Source organism: Equus przewalskii, chromosome 27 (assembly GCF_037783145.1).
Source record: "Equus przewalskii isolate Varuska chromosome 27, EquPr2, whole genome shotgun sequence".
Taxonomy (NCBI): Eukaryota; Metazoa; Chordata; class Mammalia; order Perissodactyla; family Equidae; genus Equus; species Equus przewalskii.
In genome coordinates, this window is record NC_091857.1 from 35,210,797 (window position 1) to 35,233,843 (window position 23,047).

At 36.4% G+C, this 23,047-nt stretch overlaps 1 protein-coding gene across 1 annotated transcript in view; it reads right to left on the bottom strand.

Moving 5' to 3' along the window:
- BRWD1 (bromodomain and WD repeat domain containing 1) overlaps positions 1–23,047 on the bottom strand; it is a 136,825-nt gene that overhangs the window by 103,475 nt on the left and 10,303 nt on the right. The window contains exons 5-8 of the mRNA XM_070597488.1: positions 9,231–9,381; positions 7,053–7,151; positions 6,525–6,685; positions 5,195–5,416 (exon numbers count right to left, since the gene is read on the bottom strand). Of these exons, the coding sequence (XP_070453589.1) occupies positions 5,195–5,416; positions 6,525–6,685; positions 7,053–7,151; positions 9,231–9,381 (633 nt within the window). The remainder of the gene's footprint in view (positions 1–5,194; positions 5,417–6,524; positions 6,686–7,052; positions 7,152–9,230; positions 9,382–23,047) is intronic.

Genomic DNA, 23,047 nt, shown 5'->3' on the forward strand with positions numbered 1-23,047 from the left:
TCCATAGGGCTGCTTGAGTGTCCTATCAACATGAGAGCTGGCTTCCCTTAAGACAAGTGATTCAAGACACTAAGACAGAAGCTTCCATGTGTTCCACTATCTAGCACCGGAAGTCACACTACACCACTTTCCCAACACCCCACAGGTTACACAAGTCAACCCTATTCAACATGGGGACTACCAAGGGGTGTGAGTACCAGGAAGCAAGAATCACTGGGCACCATCTTGGTGGCTGGTTACCAAACTCTATGTCCCACAAGTTATAATATACAATATTTTCATTATTAATCAGTTCAAAATATTTGCTAATTTTTACCGTGATTTCTTCTTTGATGCATGGGTATTTAAAAGTATACTGCTTGGGGCCAGCCCAGTGGCGCAGCAGTTAAGTTCGCACGTTCCACTTCAGCAGCCCAGGGTTCACTGGTTTGGATCCCAGGACCTATGCACCACTTGTCAAGCCATGCTGTGGCAGGTGTCCCACACATACAATAGAGGAAGATGAGCATAGATGTTAGCTCAGGGCTAGTCTTCCTCAGCAAAAAAAAAAACCCGAAAAAAAAAGGGGAAGGACTGGCAGCAGACGTTAGCTCAGGGCTAATTTTCCTCAAAAGAAAAAAAGGACATTGCTTAATTTAAAAAGTGAGGATTGGGGCTGGCCCCCTGGCCAAGTGGTTAAGTTCGTGCACTCTGCTTCGGTGGCCCAGGGTTTTGCCAGTCTGGATCCTGGGTGCAGACATGGCACCGCTCATCAGGCCATGCTGAGGAGGCATCCCACATGCCACAACCAGAAGGACCCACAACTAAAAATATACAACTATGTACGAGGGGGTTTTGGGGAGAAAAAGGAAAAATAAAATCTTTAAAAAATAAGAAAAAATAAAAAAATAAAAAGTGAGGACTGTTCTATTAATTCTGTTAGTAATTTCTGGCTTAAATGCACTATTGTCACAGACTATACTTAGGATTACCTCAGTATTTTCAAATCTGTTGAGAACTTGCTTTCAGGTTTGAAATGTTGACAATATTTACATAATAGACATCCCACTTATGACTGAAAAGAAACGATGCAAATATTATAGGCAATGTTCTAATGTATCATCCAGGTCAAGTTTATTATTTATATTGTTCAAACCTACATTCTTAATGATATAGTTTGTTCTTTTACAGTTACTGAGAGACACAGAGGTGTGCTAATCTCCCATTACGATTACGGAGGTCTTTTTTTCCTCATAGGTTCTATTTTTGCTTTATGTATCCTGAGTCTGTGTTACTGAACAGATAAAAATTTAGAACTCGTCTTCCTGTCTAATGAAACCTTTTATCATTATAAATTGTCCCTCTTTATCTCTAAAAATATTATTTGCCTTAAAGCCTATTTAATATTACTGTACCAGCACTAGTCTGCTTATGGTTACATGTTTGCCAAACTTTTTCTATCCTTTACTCTCAGCCTCCCTATACACTTATATTGAAGGAGGGGCTTTGTTTAGTAATTATGTCCAAATTCTTTGTCTCTCATTTGGACCATTCAATGCATTTCCAAATAATATGATTATACTGCCTTTTAATGACTCCTACTATCATCTTAGGACTTTCCCACATTTCTTTTTCTCTCCTTGCCTTTTCAATTTTTTTCACTTTTCCGTATGTCCCCCTCCATTAGCTTGGTAATTATGCATTCTCTTGCTAGTCTTTTAGCTGTTCTTTTAGAGATTACAAAATGTATCTTCGTCTTATTAAAAGTCTAATGTAAATTTATATTTTTCAGTTCTTGAATAATGCAAAGATCTTAGAATAAAGTTACCTCCTCCTGATATACAAGCTATTATTACTATTTGTTATTTTAATTCCATATATATTTTAAAACTCCTAAGATACTAAACCTGTATATAGTCAATGTTTATTTCCAATTATCCACATACTTCTTTTTAATTCTTGCATCTCCAAATCCGGGATCCCATCCCTTCTCTGCCTCAAAAATGCTATTTAGAATTCTCCTTAGTGCTGATCCATTGGTAAAAAATTCTCACTTTGTCTGAAAATGTGTTTACTGCACTTCAATGATATTTTGAACAGGTTCAGAATTCTTGACTGGCAGTTGTTTTCTATTATCACTGTAAAAAGATTACTCCTTTGTCTATCAAGTTCCATTACTTCTACTGAGAAGCCAGCCGTCAGTCTTAGGACTTCTTTATTTTTCCCTCTGGCTACTTGAAGATTTCTCCTTATCTTCGGTTTTAAGTTTTATTGTGATGTTCAGCAGTTGTAGTTTTCTGTACACTTATTCTGCTCAGGGTCCTTACTGTTTCTTCAATCTGTGGCTTTATTTCTTCAGTGAATTAAGCAAAATTCTCAGCTATTATCACTTCAAGTCTAGCTTTTGCTTCATTCTCTTCTCTTCTTCAGGAATTCCAATTACACGCATGGCATATATGTATGTATACTCATGTGGTATCTTTCCAGTATATCCTAACTATCTCTTAAAACTCTTTTCTGTATAATCCAACCTTTATCCCTCTGTGCTTCAATCTATTTTCTTCTGACGTCACTTTATTAATTGTCTCTGACTTCTCCAGTGGTATCTAATCTGCTGTTAAAACCATGGGCTGAATTCTAAATTCTATTTCAATTTTAGAATTTCCTTTTTACTAACTTTCAGTTCTCTGTTGCAATTTTTTCCATTTCTTTTAATTAGCTGAACTTATGTGTAGATAACTCCCAAGATATATCCTCCCTAACCGTAAAAGTCTGTCAAAAGTTCTGCTAAGCTTCTCAGCCACCTCTTATGTGGAACTGACAAATGCCTTCAAAACTCAAGGCTCCTATCTCTGGACCTTCCTCATCTACTGTATCTTGGCTCCACAATTCCTCATTATATTAGTACCTCAGGTATTTTTCACCTTTGTCCAGCTTTTATAGTTGTTGTTAAAAAGGTTAGTCCAAGCCAGCTACTCATTATGTCTTTCATTCCTGAGGAATGTTCACTTGCTACTCTTTTATTTAAACAAAAGGTTCTACTTCTGGTTGAACCTGGCTATGTCTAATACTAACATTCTTAAGAAAGTAAGTATTAAGCGACATTATATAATGCTACCCTTGAGAAAGGTATATTCTAAAATATTGACAGTGATTATTTCTAGAGGGTAAGATTATGGAGGTTTTTTAATTTTCTTATTTGCTATTAACTACTGTATAATTTTTCTGCAAATACTACTACTTGTACTTTTTTTATGAATTAAAAAAACCTTTACTAAAATTAAAAATGGTTTCTATATGCCAGTAACAAGGTAAAGAACAGGAAACAGAATAATTAAAATCATGCATTTGTTTGACTTTGAAATTCAAAGCAACCACTAACAAAGCACAGATGTACCTTCTGATGTATAAAAACTTACTACCACCCAAATAGATTTTTCAGATATATTTAGTAAATGGTAATCACGTGTAGGCTCCCATTACCTAAAAGAATGGGTTTCAGGGAAGACCAGAGCTCCACTTGCATGCTGAAGAACTCCCGAATGGTTTAAAGACAGACACCCTCACAAAGTATAAGTTTTCTTATTTGCTGCTATACCTGTAAGTTTATTATCAAATAAAATGTCAACTGTGGAACACAGCTCGGATGTGAATTAATTTCAAACTATGAAACCTTCCAGAGAACAACATACCCTTTGCCTAAAAACAAACAAGGAAACCAAAAATCTTGCTTAACTTTCAGAATAAAAGACAATCCCAACTATAATTGTCTTCCTTCAAAAATAAGTCTGCAAACTCTATTCTTCAAGAATACTGACCAGAAGAGTTGAAAAAAGCCACTTTTATCACAGAACTTCATACCAAATCTATTTAGAGACCATTTCACATACACCCTGCGTAAATTCACTTAAGAAAATGGAACCACTCTCACAGTTTTAACCAAACTCAAATTGGAGGCACCACTGTGTCTTAAAAAGCTTTACAAATCATTATCTCCTAACAAAAGGTGATTTTCAAAAAACTGCCTGACTGGCACCATTTTCAGTCCTTAATAAACTAATGGATCTAAGGCAGTGATCATCAATGCCTACTACCGAGAGACCACCAGACATTTTACGCCGGGAAGAGCATACACCTCAAGGTAATCAAGCCTCTAGATCAGTGACCTCGAAATTGTGGTCCCTGGAGCAGCAGCAGCAGAACCTGGGAAACTTGTTCTAAACACAAATTCTCAGGGCCCACCTCCACCATTCTGAATCGGAACCTTTGGCTGCAGGGCCTAGCAACCTGTGCTTTAAACAAGGCCTCAAAGTGATTCTCGTGCACATTAAATACAACTAGCGCTCTGGATCCAATAACCAATTTACAGGAAACGCGGAGGAACATGTTAATCTACTCCACAAAGACGGAAATGGTAACATCCAAACTGTCGGAACTCCACAGATAAACAACTCAATTCCTTCCACAAACAAACTTCAAGGTGATTTTTTTTTTAAATTGGGCAAAGGGGTGCAATTTGTTTTAAGCTTCTTTTAATCTAGAGCAACCAAGTGTAAGGTGTAGATTTTGTCTGTTTCCTAATTCAAACAACCTAAATAAAATAATGCTATTTATGAGACAATTAGAAATTTGAACATCAAGAAGTATAACATCACATTTTGGTTGTGTTTTTTAAAAAAAGAATCCTTATCTTTTAAAAAGACATACTATATGAAATCTATGATTTGCTTTAGGTACAAGGTGAAGTGGTTGAGGAAGAACTGGCCACGGGTTGATGGTCATACAAGGGTTTATTATATACTATTCTGTTCACTTTGTATATGTTCAAAATTATCCTCCACAATAAAGTGAAAAAAAATTTTTAATATATTTCAGGAAATTTAATCAACTTACCAAAATCCACAAGTTTTAAAGTAGAAAAATTGTTAGCCTATCACCAGTTTGTAACTGACACTCATTCAGTTCGGCCATAAACTTAAAGGAAGTAATAAGACTTCCACCAAGACTTCATATAAAGCTCTAAGTGCATTCGACATTTATTACGGCACCCTTCCAAGGTTCATGGAAGTATGATTAATTATATTTTCTCTTGATTATTAAATTTAAAATACATCATATAGTTACTAAGCATCTTACTATTTCTCATCTCCAAAGAGAAAAGCGTTTTAAAGGAAAATGAGATAATACACAAACATGCACACTAAAGCTAATTTACCTGTAAAGACGTAATGGATCCCGTGTGTCCTTGGAGCACAGCAACTGGGGCACAAGTTCTCAAGCACCACACTCTAATTATTTTATCACAGCTCCCTGCAGCAATCATTGTATTTTCATAGTTCACTGCCATATCTGAAATTTCTGCAGAATGACCTCTTAATGTAGACAATAAGCGACCATTGTGTGTTGACCAAATCTTCACCAAACAATCATCTGAACCCTAAAAAAAGAAATACACCCAAAAATAAACGTTAATTCAGCAACTCTTCTATATCATTTAAAAGAATACTATTTACATGTCACTCAGATTAAGTATCTATAACAACTCCTCTCTTTCCAACCATAGAATACTCTGTAAATCATGAATCTTACGGTCAGAACACTTTTGAAATAATAGCTTTTTTTTGAAATCACATGTCAGATACTGTGAAATTTTCATTTCTATGAATTAGAACACAGTATAAATACTATTTTTCCAAAATTCTCTTCCAAGTCACAGTCCAACTAAAATTCATGGCTCACCTATGTCAATGTGCAATGGTTAAATGTCAGGTTAGTGTACATGAAGCTAAATAATTTATGAGTGTTAAGACAGATATATATCTCACAGGCTAAGAAACAAGAGTAAGTGGTAATCCCAAAACCAGCTACAAAATAATAGGACTAGCACCCTCATTTTAAATAACCAGAGTCTCAAATTTATAGTACCAGTAAGCATCCATCCATTCAGCAAATATATGAGTATTTATTTTGAATCTCACAACTGAAAAATTAAACTTCTTACCCATCCTATTTTTCCCTTAAAACATTAAAATGGTAAATTACCATTTTAGTTTTATAATATATATAGTTTTATAATAATTATAAAATATTTCAGTGTTCAAGTAATCAATCAATTTCCCTGGATCAGTGGCTAATTACTGTGAATATGAATCACCTGTAGAGATCTGGATTTTTGCGGGGATTTTTTTGATTTATTTTTGGTTAATACACATATATAAATTAACCTAATTCAGCAGGTCTAGAATGGACTGGAGAAGAAGTATTAGGCATGCATATTTTTAAGCATCCTTGATGATCATGCCCAAGAAGCACTCCTGTAAACCAACATCTCACAAACCCACACAAGGCCTGACAATCTGCATTTGAATCACCTGGGATACTTAATAAACATGCAAATTCATGGGCCCCACACTGGACCTACTGAGTCAAAACTCCTGAGAATGGGAAACATAGAATCTACATGTTTTGTAAGATTTCTTAAATGATTCTGATGCACGCTGAAGTGCTCCAGATGATATCAAATTGAGTTTAAAATATTAACTCACTGTAAAGATTCTATGTCCTGTCCTATCAAATGCTACACAGTAAACAGCTGACAGATGTCCGAGAATCCTTCTGTGCATTTTTATATGCTGATACATAGTTCCTGGAAATGCTGTGCTAAAAGTGGAACACCCTGTGAGTTGTTTTCCTCGATGTATCTCCACTAGGAAATAAAAACAACGAAAATGGTTAAGGGGGAGTCAATACGTAAAACATTAAGAAAAACTCCGAAACAATTTCTAGAGGGTCACAAGATCAATATTTGAGAAATCATGGAACACAAACTTTTTCCCAATTTTATTCCACTATAGTCACTAGTACAGACTTCTTATTACAACAAGATTGGTTTTCACTACTTTTTATTACTTTTAGTAATTATTTTGGGAAAACAAATCTGAAAATTGATACTTGTTACTAACGAAACAACAAACACTACTAGTATTTCCTTTTAAATTTTAATACAGCAGTTACAAAGTTGGTCAAGAAATTAAAAGAATGGTTTGGGTATCTAAAAGGCCAACCTCACTTACCAAGATTGGGTGGGGAACCATAATTCACCGGCATTTCAGGAGGTCTTCCTCTATGAAGAGCAGCAAAGGCAGAGCCCTTCCAAACTGTGTGCCTGCAGTCTTTAAAATGAATTTTAGATACACATAAAATCTTGAAAGTTAACCCCAAGAAAGATTTTATAGAATACTTACGTATATTGTAATAAACTGTTTATTCAAAGTTTTACCAACTAATATACTTTAACAGAAAAGCCCTAGAGGTTTATTAGACTATTTTCTGAAGGAAAAAAAAAAATTAAGACATCTCAGATACAACAACAACTAACATTTGAGTAGCACTTTACAATTTACAAAGTGCTTTCAACATACATTATCTCATTGAATCCTCACAACAACCCTGTGAGGTAGGTATTATCGCCAATTTACAAGAGAGGTAACTGAGGCTCAAAGGTTCCAGGGACCTTTAAAGAGATCCACTGCAAATGATTACTCAAGATGGACCATAAAACCAGATTTTTAACTCAAGTCTCATTCAATGTCAAGTTAAGTTTTTATTTTTCAATGCAGAATTATACCATACAATATTAGTGATAAAAGCTCTTAATCACAACTGAGCCAACTTTCCAAAATTGGAAATTTTTATAAGGAAAACTTTAATTTCTTTGATTTATATGAAAACCCTTGACTTAACTATTTAAATGTTACTGAGTTTTAAAATTAATTTTGGCCAATATTACCATGACTTCAATCTCCTCTGGAAGTACTGAGGAAATTAAATGGCTTTCCTCTTGTTTTAGGATCATAAATAATCCTTTACACAAGAGCACATACATAGGATCTGTTGAGTCTGAACACTAATTCTTAAGTCCCATCCTTCTTTGACCTACCAGCAAATATACTAAGAAAAATTATCTGCCCCCCTCTATAGGAGACAGCAGCAGAACACAGATTATGCTGTGCTACAAATTAGCTTCTTCATAACTTGAAAGAGGAAGGGAAGGAAGGCATCATACTAAACCTCTACTGAGCCTCGGGTGCCCCAAACTAACAGGCATATTATGTTTTACATGAATGAATTCATTACCACTATCATGATCAAAGAGCAGTTACAAGGCATCCTCTCGTGGAACTAGTACAAAACAAACAGAGAAATATGGTCCCTACCCTAGGGCAGCTTGCTGAAGTCTCTTCTAAGGTCTGCCAGTTTTTAAGCAGTGCTCATCACAAAACGACATTGAGCTTGACACAAGTAAAGAAAACAGAGGAAAACAGGCTACCCAGGCAACTACTATAGAACAACCTAAAACAGAATAATTACAAGGTGAATAGGGACACAAAAGAAGGAAGAATATGAACAGTTTCCTGATACAAGCCACAGTGTGGCATGGCCATATAGCACTAAGAAACAACTAAAGCTGACAAACCAGTCTGGCATGGAACCAAGAGGGAGGCTTGTTCTTTCTCAGTCAAGCTTTATACTGGTGGTACGTCTAAGAGGCAGCATCACATCAACAAATCTTATAAATAATCACGAGGGATGAACTTGACGTATGCTCAGGATCAGAAGAGCCAACATTCTTGCCATTAGCAGTTAAGCCACGTTGTATACACAGATCATATCACATACATATACTTAGTCTAAGTGATTTATACCAAGCTAACAGAAAGAGAACAGCAATTCCAAACATTTCACTACCACATAACTTCGCAAAAAAATTAAATTGGTGAAAAAAGAACCATGCAATTATACATTTTTGGTGCTTGTTTTCAAATAGCTACCAAATTTAGAAAATCACTTCCCCTTATAACAAAGGGCTTTCAGAACCTAAATATCAAATGAAATACTTCTGGCATTTAAAGAGTTTATTAGACACATACAATTACATTCAATGAAGTTATAAGTGAGCTACAAAATGGAAAATTAAAAACTCACATTGATAAAACCTCAAACACATCTCAATAAATTCAAGCTTTTTAGCTTAACATCTATACCTTTATCATTTTTTTAAATGCAGAAGGACCCATTAAACACTTATGTAATAAAATTCAATGTCTACGCTAAATGCAGAGAATTTTATAGTCCACAGCATGGTTTATAGTTACATATCACCTTTCTTCCACAATGCTTACATAACTTCACAATTATAATAATTATTAAGCTAGTAATACAAAGCAGAACACTTCTTCAAATTAAGGTACCTTTTGCTGTACGTAGCAAAGACTGCCTTCCTGCACCAAGTAAAGAAGTGACTCTTGAAATACTGGGTGGAATTTCCTTATCCAACATGGGACCGATGCGCTGGCAGATTTGCAACAGATGATCAGGAGCCACATGCTTATTGGACAAGACCTGATTGGAGAGCAAGTTTTAAAAATAACATTGTTTAAAATAGTATCAAAAATATTAAATACTTGGGGATAAGTCTGACAAAACGTGCAAAACACGTACAATTAAAATTATGAAACATTGCTGAGAGAAATTTAATAAGACCTAAATAAACAGTAAACTGATCTATAGATTCAAAGCCATCTCAATCAAAATCCCAGCAGGCTTTTTTTATAGAAATTGACAATTTTTTTCTAAAATTCATAAGCAAATGCAAATGACCTGGAAAAGCCAAAGTAGCTTTGAAAAAGAACAAAGTCAAGAGCTAACAAAACCTAATTTCAGGACCTGTTACATAACGACAACTGATTTTTGACAAAGGTGCAAAAGAGAAAAGATGACCTTTTCAACAAATGGTGCCAAAACAACTGGATATCCATTTGCCAAAGGAAAAATAAATTAACTTTGATCCATACATCGCACCATAAACAAAAATTACCTCAATGCAGATCATAGATCTAAATGTATAATCTAAAACCATAAAACTTTTTATAAAAGAAAACACTGGACAAAATTTTCATGACCTGAAGTTAGGCCAAGATTTCTAACATGACAATAAAAGCACAATCCACAAAAGAACAAATGAATAAATTGGACTTGATCAGGGGGCCAGCCCGGTGGCAGAGCAGTTAAGTTCGCACGTTCTGCTTCTCGGTGGCCCAGGGTTCACCACTTTGGATCAAGGGTGCAGACATGGCACCGCTTGGCACGCCATGCTGTGGCAGGCGTCCCACATATAAAGCAGAGGAAGATGGGCATGGATGTTAGCTCAGGGCCGGTCTTCCTCAGCAAAAAGAGGAGGATTGGCAGCAGTTAGCTCAGGGTTGAGCTTCCTCAAAAAACTAAATAAATAAAAATTAAAAAAATTAAAAAAATAAATTGGACTTGATCAAAACTAAGAACTTCTGTTTTTTCAAAACAGAATGAAAAGACAACCCACAGACTGAAAGAAAATACTTGCAGAGTATGTACCTGATAAAGGACTTGTACCCAGAATATATATAAAGAACTCTCAAAACAATAAAAAAAAAAATCTAACTGATTCTGGCCCAGTGGCATAGAGGTTAGGTTTGTGCACTCTGCTTTGGTGGACCAGGTTGTGCAGGTTTGGATCCCAGGCATGGACCTACACATCACTCATCGAACCATGCTAGCAGGCGTCCCACATACAAAATAGAGGAAGACTGGCACAGATGTTAGCTCAGGGCCCATCTTCCTCATCAAAAAAAAGAAAAAATGTAATTTTTAAAAATAGGCAAAAGATTTGAACAGACACTTCACCAAAGAAGATAAACAAATGGCAAACAAACGCATGAAAGGATGATCAACATCACTGGTAACTGGTGAAATACAAATTAAAACCATAGTATCACTACACACCTATTAGAATGGTTAAAATTAAAAAGACTGACCAGACCAAAATTGGCAAGAATGTGGAGAAACTGCTGGTGGGGACATACAGCACAACCACTTCAGAAAACAGCCAGGCAATTTCCTTAATACATACATCTACCATATTATCCAGCTATTCTACTCCTAGGTATTTACCCAAGAATGAAAGCCTATGTTCATATAAAGGCTTATTCTGAATGTTCTCAAACAGGTTCCTTTTTAAAAGCTCAAAAGCGGACACAATCCAAATGTCCATTAAAAGATGAATGAATACAGACTAATGTATATCTGCACAGTGGAATACTATTCAGCAATGAAAAGAAACAAACTATTAATAACACAATGACAAGGATGAATCTCAAAATAATTATGCTGCAAGAAGCCAAAAGAAAGAGTACAGCACTGTATAACTGCATTTATATAAAACTCCAGAAAATACAACCTAATATACAGCTACAAAGAGCAGATGAGAAGTTGCTGGAAGCAGGCGGAGAAGCAGGAGGAATCACAAAGGGGAAGAGGAAACTTTGCTCACTCTCTTCATTGTGGTGATGGGTTCATGGGTATGACACATCCAGATTTATCAACTGGAATACTATCAATATGTGCAGTTTACTATATGTCAATTATAGCTCAAAAAATAAAACAAAAAGGGTAACGTGTAAGTGTCACTCATGAATATGTCCAATGTTACATTATATGAATCTACTTGGCATCAACTTTGATGCTGCATCCCTAGGGTTTCTCAACTGTGATGTTGCCAGCCTTTGAGGAAGGACAAAACATCACTGTACAGGACTATCCCCACTTGCAGGACATATGGTATCCCTGGTTCCCCTCCATTAATGCCAAGTACTCCCCTTGCCACTCTGACACCAACAATGCCCCACACATTTTCAAACTCCTGAGAAACGCTGCTCCAAAGAAAATTTACAACATGGTTCTAGATCTCACTTTTGGTTCTTAATCATGAATTCAAATAGAACATAAGCCTGGATTCAGTATAAGGTTTTTGTTTATAAGCCCTGATGACAGAAAAGGATAAACATACTATCTTCAGCTTTTCAACATGACTTACATTTCCCATCATGACAGACATTCCAAGGCAAAGCTCAAAAGATATATCAAAGCTCAGGAGACCTCAAGAGTATTTCTTAAAACTAATTAACACGCTGTGCTTCAAAGTGTCAGTATGTAAAAGGCCAGAAACTACTGTAGCTAATTAGCTCATCACAGGAAGGCTGAGGGAGACAGGAGAACTAGAAGGTAATTCCCATAGAACCAAGAAAATTATATATCTAAAAGCTTGTCAGTAATGCAAATCTGAAAACCAAAAGTCCCACTAACTTAACTGCACTGATCAACCTAAACCATATATATAAAAGGTTTAAATATTTAAGATAAAACGATGTTGGGCAACAGCAACATGGCTTCTGGAAAGCGGAAAATCACTCTTTCCTAATAGTTTTGAGAATTTCACTATTCGGGTGGATAGAGAACTTATAGTTACACTGACTTAAAGTTTTGAGGTTACACAACCAAGCCTAGGTAGAAATGGAGACTTGTTTTTGAAGATCAGATATAAAAGCTATGGATAAAAAGAATTTCTCTAGATAGAAACGGTATGGATAGGAAATTTTAAACAGAATGTTTACCAGTGCTACACATATTTTCTCTCTCAAATGATCTGAAAGAACTTTACAAACATGCAGATTCTAGGGCCCAGCCTGATGGCGCAGCAGTTAAGTGCGCACATTCTGCTTCAGCGGCCCAGGGTTCGCCAGCTGGGATCTCAGGTGCAGACATGGCACCGCTAGGCAAGCCATGCTGTGGCAGGTGTCCCACATATAAAGTGGAGGAAGATGGGCATGGATATTAGCTCAGGGCCAGTCTTCCTCAGTAAAAAGAGGAGGATTGGCAGATGTTAGCTCAGGGCTAATCTTCCTCAAAAAAGAAAAATTTGAAAAAATAATAAAATAGTAAGAGGCTTCAACATAGGCAAGTATATTTAGGAAAAGTCCAGATATTATAGGAAATCCCATGAATTTTCTCATAAAGAGAATTACAGATTCATTGCATTTCTAAGGATTCTAACATAACTAACAAATATGGGGATAGGAGAGGTAATTCTAGTTTTGTACAAAATAAGGTACACCTGGAAAATAATGTGGTTCTAAGTCTCAATATAGCAACAAAAAAAGTCAACAGAAAAATGGCTCTGGATTATTGAAAATTAACAGCATAGTGACCAGTAAGTACTGTTCCTTCAGCATTTTCAAGTCCTAGACAGGAATATTAGTAACAGTCTCTATCAGCAACTTCAATGATATACAAGGTCCTCAGGAATCAGGCCAGACTGAAGTTGCTCCAACAGTCAATCTAACATCTTGTTTTTTTGTGGCCATATTAAATGTCAGAAAGTTTATCAGCTAAAATCCTAGGTTCACTCTATTACTATTGCCAAACACTGCTGTGAGCCTCTTCAAGAAGAGGGTAGCAGTTACAGAAAGTGGTAAGGCGGCTTTATATAACCTAATTGGAAAGTTATAGGAGAAAGCAGCTTTTTCTGTAAAGGTTGGGGTGCTGTAATCTAGTCAGGCTCTAGAATGAATATTTAATATCTTTAATATATACATATCTGACCCGTAGCTTTCTCTCAAATTATTTTAAACTACATCTAGAAACCCTGCAATGGGAAAACATACAAGTAAACTATCATATCATATAACAATTCCTATAGAATGAGAAGCACAGTGTGACAGAGAGCCCATTTATACAAAATAAAAAATTTGGTGTCTTCCTTGCTTAAGTAACTCCCCTCAGCTTCTGATGAGATGAATGTTCTTGGCCTCTTTTCTAAGTTTTATCAAGGAGTGAAAGTTTAATAGTCAATGGCAGGATAAATATTCCTATAGCAGTAAGAGGGGGAAAAAAGCTTGACATTCAGTTTATACAAAAGGACCTAGGCAGACAAATGTTCTAGTGTTGGTGTAAACATTCTTCATTTAAAAGCATTTTGGTGGAGTTCAGGAGCTATGTCACAAAAGAGCTTGATACTATAAAGAAGAACCAATTAGAAATACTGGAGATGAAGAACACAATGGAGGAGATTAAGAAAAATCTGGACTCTCTGAACAGTAGGGTCGATAATACGGAAGACAGAATTAGCAATTTGGAGGATAGGAATATAGAAATGTCGCAGACAGAGGAGGAGAGAGAACTAAGACTAAAAAGAAATGAAGAAATTCTCCCAGAATTATCTGACTCAATTAGGAGATGCAACATAAGGGTTATAGGTATACCAGAGAGAGAAGAGAAGGAGAAGGGGGCAGAAGGCCTGTTCAAAGAAATAATGGCTGAGAACTTCCCAAACTTGGGAAGAGAGATGGAACTTCATGTGACAGAAGCCAATAGATCTCCAAATTTTATTAACGCAAGAAGACCAACCCCAAGGCATATAGTAGTGAAGCTAGCAAAAGTCAACGACAAAGAGAAAATACTAAGGGCAGCCAGGCGGAAGAAAATAACTTACAAAGGAACCCCCATAAGGCTATCAGCAGATTTCTCAGGAGATTTGTTACAGGCTAGAAGAGATTGGAATGAAATACGAAATATTCAAAACTCTGAAGGACAAAAACCTGCAGCCAAGAATACTCTACCCAGCGAAAATATCCTTCAAATACAATGGAGAAATAAAAACTTTCCCAGATAAACAAAAGTTAAGGGAGTTCATTGCCACAAAACCTCCTCTTCAAGAAATGCTCAGGAAGTACCTCATACCTGAAAAATCAAAAAAAGGAAAGGGGTTACAAAATCCAGAACAAAGGAGATAAGCAGAAGGACAATAACAGAAAGTAGCAGCTCTCCATCAGAACAGGTTAGCAAAAGTTAAATAAAACATTAAAGATAAACGGAATGGAAACACCAAGAATAAATATAACCTAGTCATTTTAACCACAAACTCACAACACAAAAAAGAAGAGAAAAAAAAAAATCTGACAATAACAACCTAGAAGGGAAGAGAAAAGGGATGGAACATTTTAATTTAAGGAAATAAGAGGCTATCAGAAAAAGGACTATCTCATCTACGAGATGTGTTATACAAACCACCTGGTAACCACTAAACAAACAACAAGAAGAAAGACACAAATTACAAATAAGAAGAAAGCCAATACAGAAATTTACCTACTTGAATTAGGAATCCAAAAATCATGGGACGAGAAACTAAGGAAATGCAAAAGAACGGGAAAACAAGTGATAAAATGGCAGCGGTAGGCCCCTACATTTCAATAATCACTCTAAATGTAAATGGATTGAACTCTCCAATCAAAAGACACAGAGTAGCAGGATGGATCAAAGAACAAGATCCAACAATATGCTGCCTCCAGGAAACACACCTCAGCCCCAAAGACAAACAGAGACTCAAAGTGAAGGGACGGAAGACAATACTCCAAGCTAATAATGAATAAAAGAAAGCAGGCGTTACCATACTTATATCAAACAAAAGTAGACTTCAAAGCAAAACAGATAAAGAAAGACAAAGAGGGGCAGGATATAATGATAAAAGGGACACTCCACCAAGATGACATAACACTTATAAATATATATGCACCCAACACAGGAGCACCAAAATTTGTAAAGAAACTATTAACAAAACTAAAAGGAGACATCAACAACAATACAATAATAGTAGGGGACCTCAACACCCCATTAACACCAATGGATGGATCATCCAGACAGAAAATCAACAGGGAAATTATAGAATTAAATGAAAAATTAGACCAGACGGACTTAATATATATAGAACACTTCATCCAAAAACAGGTTACACATTCTTCTCAGGCACTCATGGAACATTCTCAAGGACAGACCATATCTTGGGAAACAAAGCAAGCATCAGTAAGTTCAAGAGGGTTGAAATAATATCGAGCATCTTTTCGGATCATAATGCTATGAAACTAGAAATCAACTACAAGAATAAAGCTGGGGAAGGGCCAAAAACGTGGAGACTAAACAACATGCTACTGAATAAACAATGGATTATTGAAGAAATTAAAGAAGCAATCAAATATTATCTGGAGACAAATGAAAATGAAAACACACCATACCAACTTATTTGGTACGCAGCAAAGGCAGTCCTAAGAGGGAAATTCATTGTAATACAGGCTCACCTCAATAAGCAAGAAAAATCTTACATAAACAACCTCAAACAACACCTAACAGAAGTAGAAAAAGAAGAACAAACACAGCCCAAAGTCAGTAGAAGGAGGGAAATAATAAAAATTAGAGCAGAAATAAACGCTAGTGAAACAAAAAAGACAGTAGAAAGGATCAATGAAACAAAGAGTTGGTTCTTTGAAACAATTAACAAAATCGATAAACCCTTAGCCAGACTAAGAAAAAAAGAGAGATGTCTCAAATAAATAAAACTAGAAATGAGAGAGGAGAAATCACAACCAGATACCGAAGAAATACAAAGGATCATAAGAGAATACTATGAAAAACTATATGCCAACAAATTGAACAACCTAGAAGAAATGGATAAATTCCTAGACTCATACAACCTCCCCAAAGTGAATCAGGAAGAAATAGAAAATCTGAATAGACCAATCACAAGTAAAGACATAGAAACAGTAATCAAAAACCTCCCCAAAAATAAGAGTCCAGGACCAGACGGCTTCTCTGGAGAATTCTACCAAACATTTAAAGAAGATTTAATACCTATCCTTCTCAAACTACTCCAGAAAATAGAGGAAGATGGAGCACTCCCTAATACATTCTATGAAGCCAACAGCACCCTGATCACCAAACCTGACAAGGACAACACAAAGAAGGAAAACTACAGGCCAATATCACTGATGAACATAGATGCAAAAATCCTCAACAAAATTTTGGCAAACCGAATACAGCAATACATCAAAAACATTATACACCACGATCAAGTGGGATTTATACCAGGGACACAGGGATGTTCAACATCCCCAAGTCAATCAACGTGATTCACTACATTAACAAAATGAGAAATAAAAGTATTTTGGTGCCAGCCCAGTGGTGCAGCAGTTAAGTTCACATGTTCTGCTTCAGCAGCCCGGGGTTCGCCGGTTCAGATCATGGGTGAGGACAGGGCACCGCCTGGCAAAAGCCATGCTGTGGCAGGCGTCCCACATACAAAGTAGAGGAAGATGGGCACAGATGTTAGCTCAGGGCCAGCCTTCTTCAGCAAAAAGAGGAGGATTGGCAGCAGTTAGCTCAGGGCTAATCTTCCTCAAAAAAAAAAAGTATTTATTTTAATTCAGAAACATTAGTTTTAGCTTCCCAGAGCAGACAGTGATCACCTACCCAACAGCCATTACCTCCCCAGTTTGGCAGAACCTCACTTTTCCAGACTTCTTTATAACTAGGTCATATTACCTAGTTCTGGCCAATGAAACTGAGAAGAAACCTGCTGGGGCAGAGGAACATTCCTGGAAAAATTCTCCTCCCTAATAAAAGAGTCACAGGAAGAACGAACACTTCCCTCCTATCATTTCTAGGATAAGATGGTAAGAGCTCCAAGAGCCATCTAGCAACCACAAAACTGAAAGTTTGAGGGAAAAAAGCCAAAATGTCGAGACTGCCCATACAGAAAGACAAAGACTGAATCTTTCATGACACCGTTACATCACTGCAGCAATCCCAACAACAGCCTTGTAAAGCATCACTATCTATCTTTATCATTTCAGCCACTGCTTCTAAGCAAATGAAATATTCCATAAGCCTATTTTCACGTGCTATACAATCACACAAATCATAACAGCACGCCCACCAACCTGACTATCTGTAGGAAAGTCACCCGCCAACCATCCTGGTAAAGTGAGGCTTGCCTGGAAAATGCTATTAATGCTGACTCCAATACTAAGTGGGGTCATATCCCAAGTCAGCATTTCTATGCAATCTATTAGTATCATTTTCTTCCTCTGTTAGCAAAGGGTGAGCCCTATTTCCAGACTATAAAAGCTTTTCCAAATTACAAATTATTCAGAAGAAAAACAATCTAACATTTCTTATATTCTTGATAGGGAGGTTCTCCTATCATCAGATCACCTGAAAGGAATAAAATACAGAATGCAAAATTCTCAGCAGCTTTATCCATAAATCAGCTGACATCTGAAAAGAAAACACTGAACTTGAGATTTTTTTTGTTGTACCAAATCAAAATAACTGAATTTTATAAGCAGACTATAATCAAAATAAAACTTGTGCAAAGATTAATTAAAGTCTGGAATTAAAGTCTATCTGGAACTTAATGAAGAGTCAAATATTACGGGAAAAAGTCAAACTTTATGTTTCAAAAATCTTGTGAAACAATATGTATTACAAGAGACAAGCACACTTCAAAATGCACATATTTTAAACATGCTACAGCCTACAGAAGATATGAAATAGTAAAATACTTGATTAAATAATTTCAGCCACATGAACATAGTACAGACTGTAGATTTCAACATTAATGCAAAACATCTCCTAGACAGACTTAGTTCATCATTTCATCAAGAGATTTATCATACTCCAAACGACCAAAGGAAAGAGAACCTATTCATTTTAGTTCTATCTTTAAAACAATTCAGAAAACTCAATACAAACATAAAACAAGAGTTTACAAAAATGTTCTGCAAGAACTGTTAGGATCTTAAGATTACAAGAGTCCAACGAAAGCACTGTGCTTGATGCAGATTCAGGTTCAAGGGCTGAGTCCTGCAATGTCTGAAATAAGAAGTAAATACAATTCAAATCATTCAGAACATAAATATTATTTCCCAAATGAATAGGGAATTAAAAGCCAGAAAACACCCACAGGTACACAGGTATCAGTTCAAAGTATAGTTCAGAACTAATTCCTTAGCAGCTTAAAGCATAAGATTGTATATTTAATGACCACCCTAAAATGCTAAAGCTAAAATGCTAAGCAAAGAGAATGTGATAAAACATTTTTAATATATAATAAAACATATTATAAAAGTTCAATCATTAAAATAGTTCAGCCTGTCACAGGAACAGAAAAGAAAGTCCACAGATGAAAGTTAGCAAGAATTTAGTAAATGATAATGACCGAATTCTCTGTGGAGAAAGGGGAGATAACGCAAACAGTATTTCCAAACTGACCGACAACTTTGAAAAGGCCAGATCCGTACCTCATACCAACAAAATGCTAACATAAACTCCATATAAAGGCCTTAAAAATAAATTATAAACAGACTAGGAAAACACACACGTGAATAGATACATAATATTTGCCTTTTATAATCTTCAAGTACAGAAGAGCTTTAAGGATAACCATAAAGGCAAAACAAAGATTAACAGATATAAAAAAATTAAAAATCCTAAACTTTTGTAAAAACAAAACCTCTGAACAAAACTAAAAAGCAAACTGGGAAAAAGAATTCTAACATGTGAGTCTAAAGAATAACCCAGATATATGGAGAATTCTTACAAAACGGTTAAGACAGACAGCAGTAAAAAAAGAAGTAAAAGATGTCAAACGGCAATTCAGAAAAGATGAATTAACAACAGCCAATAAACAAACTTCCTCAAAAAAATGTCCTAGGCATTTAACTGCAAGGTCAGAGGTTACAAAGGTTTTTAAGGCTAAAAGCAACCGCTCTTTCCTCTGATCTTCACATAACTGGCTTCCTTTGCATCCTTCAGGTCAAATGTTACCCAATAAACAAAAGTTTCCCTTGAGCATCCATCTAAAATAACCTGTACCTCGTAACCCTCTCTTCCCAATCCCGTCTAATTGGTATTCCAGTAACTTCTCGGCAGCTTGTGGTCAGTTTCACCCCTAGGGTGTAAACTCCATGAATACGGGAGCCTCATCCACCTCATCCACGCCAGTATCCTCGGAACTTTAAACATGGTAGGCATTCATTTACTGAATAAGTGCATCATGCATGAGTGAATGAATAAACAACACAAAGTGGGGCCTGCAGCCTGGATCTGCTCCGTATGAATATCACCTCATTCAAGTTACTTGTCTCCTCTGGTTTCATTTCAAAAGGAAAATCATGATACATTCAAGGTAACAGGGTTACTGAGAAAAGAAAATGAGATTATATAGGTTAAAGCTCTTAACTTCTGTGCAGTACTAGACAAAAAATGACTCAAACATTAGCTACTGATACTATTTCATCCATTAGATTGGCAAAGATTAAAAAGATTAACTGGGTAAGAAATCAGTCTCTCTCATTTTTGGTAGTTGAGTTTTAAACTGGCAGAGCTTAAAGAGAACAAATTTATAATAAACATTAAAAACAACCATTTTATTCAATAATTAAGTGTCTAGAAATTTATTACAAGTGACAATTATATAAGATATAGATAAATAAAAGCATAGATTTGTTGTTGTTAGTGCCATGAAGTCAATTCCAACTCCAAGCGACCCTGTGTATGGGAGGGCGGAACCCTGCCTGGTCTTTTTGCACCATCCTCTCACCTTCTGGTGCTCTAACAAACAATGTTCCACTGCTATTCATAGGGTTTTCACGGTCAATTTTTCCAGATGTGGGTGGCCAGGTCCTTCTTCCTAGTCTGTCTTACTGTGGAAGCTCCGCTGAAACCTGTCCTCCATGAATGACCCTACTGGTATTGGAAATCCTGGTGGCATAAACTTTCAGCATCACAGCAACACACAGTCACCAGAGTATGACAACTGACAGATAGATGGTGTGGTTCCCTGCCCGGGAAATGAACCCGGCCAGCAGCAGTGAGAGCAGGAATCTTAACTGTAGACCCCCACGGCAGACTAAATGCATAGATATATAGATCTTATTTTGATATCAATACAATCAGTAATAGAAAAAAACTGGAAACCAAATGTTCAACAAGCAAATCGTCAGACACAATTTTCCAGAGAAATGGAAAGGAACTCACAACATAATTTTTTTAAAGATCTTATTTTTGTTCGAGTATATGCACAAAAAAGAAACACTTCTCACTGTAGAGACTTTTCTAGTTCCTCTTTGCTTTTGCATTTTCTAAATATTTCACACTGAACATAAGGACTTTTTATTTAACATTAGGACAATTTTTAGTCACAATTTACAGAGAAAAGATTAATGAATTAATTACATATAACTTGTTGGTTACATTCCTATAGAAAGGCCAGTATCAACATCTTCAAACATTTACTTATAAATATAGGCAAATTTTAAGACTTTAAATTGAGGCTGTCCCAACAAGTTCTCTCTCAAACAAAAGTCTCTCAATTTGGAATCCAGCCTCAAATATAGCAGTGATAATTTAACTAAAGGACACCAGAACAAAGTGAGTAAGGGACTCTCCTGGCCCACAGGAAATGTGACTGACAGTCCTAGCCCTACATCTAACTAGTTATGGAACTTTGGACAAGATACATTCTAAGACTTCGGATTCCACATTTGCAAAAATAACAATAGGTAATACTGTGCGCTTACAATGTACAAAGTACACTTCTATTTTAAGGTTTTGACTAATTCCTCATTACCTTAATAATAGCTAACATTTAATATAGTGATTACTATTTGACACTGTTCTAAGAACTTTATATACACTAACTTACCATACCTCCCAACTATCTTCATTTTAGAGATAAGAAAACACAGACAAAGGCATTAAATAACCTGCCCAGAACCAAAGAGCTAATAAACGGCAGAGCTAAAAATATAAACCCAGGCTGCCTAGTTCCGCAACTCTCCATCATCTCTGAATAACTGTAATCAGCTATACTGCATCTTAAAAATGGCAAGTAATGAGATAATGGAGTGTTTAAGAATTTTAGAGTCGAACTTGTCTCCAGAAGTTTTCTAAGCCACATATCTGCAAACTGATTAAAATATAGAGAATTTTTTTCTAAGCAGTTAGATTCTCACCTCCAAATCTCACTTACCCACCCCATTACAAACACTAAAATGAAAAGCCTCAGCCAAACTCTGAAGCAATACTGCAAACATAATTCATCCTACACTGCTACAGTCATTATATAATTTTAACACAAAAGTTTAGCGTTCAAAATGCGACTTCCCCATTTCTACATAAAAAAGGAAAGGAAGTCAACAATCACTGAAAGATTCTATTTTGTACATTCCTATGAAATGAATTTAGGAGCTTTAAAAAAAGGGATGTATAACGTTCATGTATCTCATGGCCATTCACTGCTAAACATTGTTCTAACTGACCTAAAATGAAGCACACATCTGACAGAGATTTTTAAGAAATCAAAGATGATAGAAAACATCATTTAATAACCAAACTGTTGATGACTGGATCTCAACAAAAAAATATCCTAAGCATTAAACAACACTAATTCTTTCAATAAATATCGAGAGGCTACTACGTGTCAGGAAGTACAATTTGGTATACCCACAGGTAACTACAAACAGTTATATGTCCTACATAATTTTTAAAGGTTAAAAGTAATCATTTATTCCAACTATTAAAAGGAGATAATGTAAGAAACTATTACTCACTTTGACAATGAGAACAAGCTGGATTAGTTTAGAAATAATTTGTAAACCCATCAGAGCTGAGGAAACAAATCTAAATGAACTACACCCCAGAAACTGATGAGCCTTTCTGTAAACAGAAAAAAAAAGACTCACAGTTCCTTTCATCCCCAGCACAGAGGCAGAAGAACTGACCACAGAAAAAAACAAGAAAAAACCTACCAAACTTTTCAACTTAACAGCCACCTGTGGGCTGGCATGACTGATTAGAATGCTGAGGAGCCGCAGTCTGAGCCTGCACCCACCCCAAAGCTCTCCCACACCTCCACCGACTTCACAGGGCCAAAAGCTGGATGTGGAGCAGCTGGAGGAGAACCCCTACAATACAAGCGCACTGCAGAGGCCCTCCTAAGGCCAGAGACAGACAACAGAGCAGAAAGCCAAGGGCAGGACTGGCGAGTAAAGAGAACGCTTCAGCAACACAAAAGCTGGCAGGTGCGCTATAAAGGAGAGCAAGATCTTACAAAGTTTTGGAAAGAGAGCAACTCGGCTACAAAGTATAGATTTCTCAAGAATCTCACCAGTGCTCAAATCCAAAACTCTGCTGGAAGGGAAAAATCTTGGTCCCACCCTCAAAACATACAAAGGCTAGGGCAGAGGCCCGTGGCCACGTGGTTAAGTTCAAGCACTCCACTTCCGCAGCCCAGGGTTGGCCAGGTTGGATCCGGGTGCGGACCTACACTCTGCTCATCATGCCATGCTGTGGCGGCATCCCACAA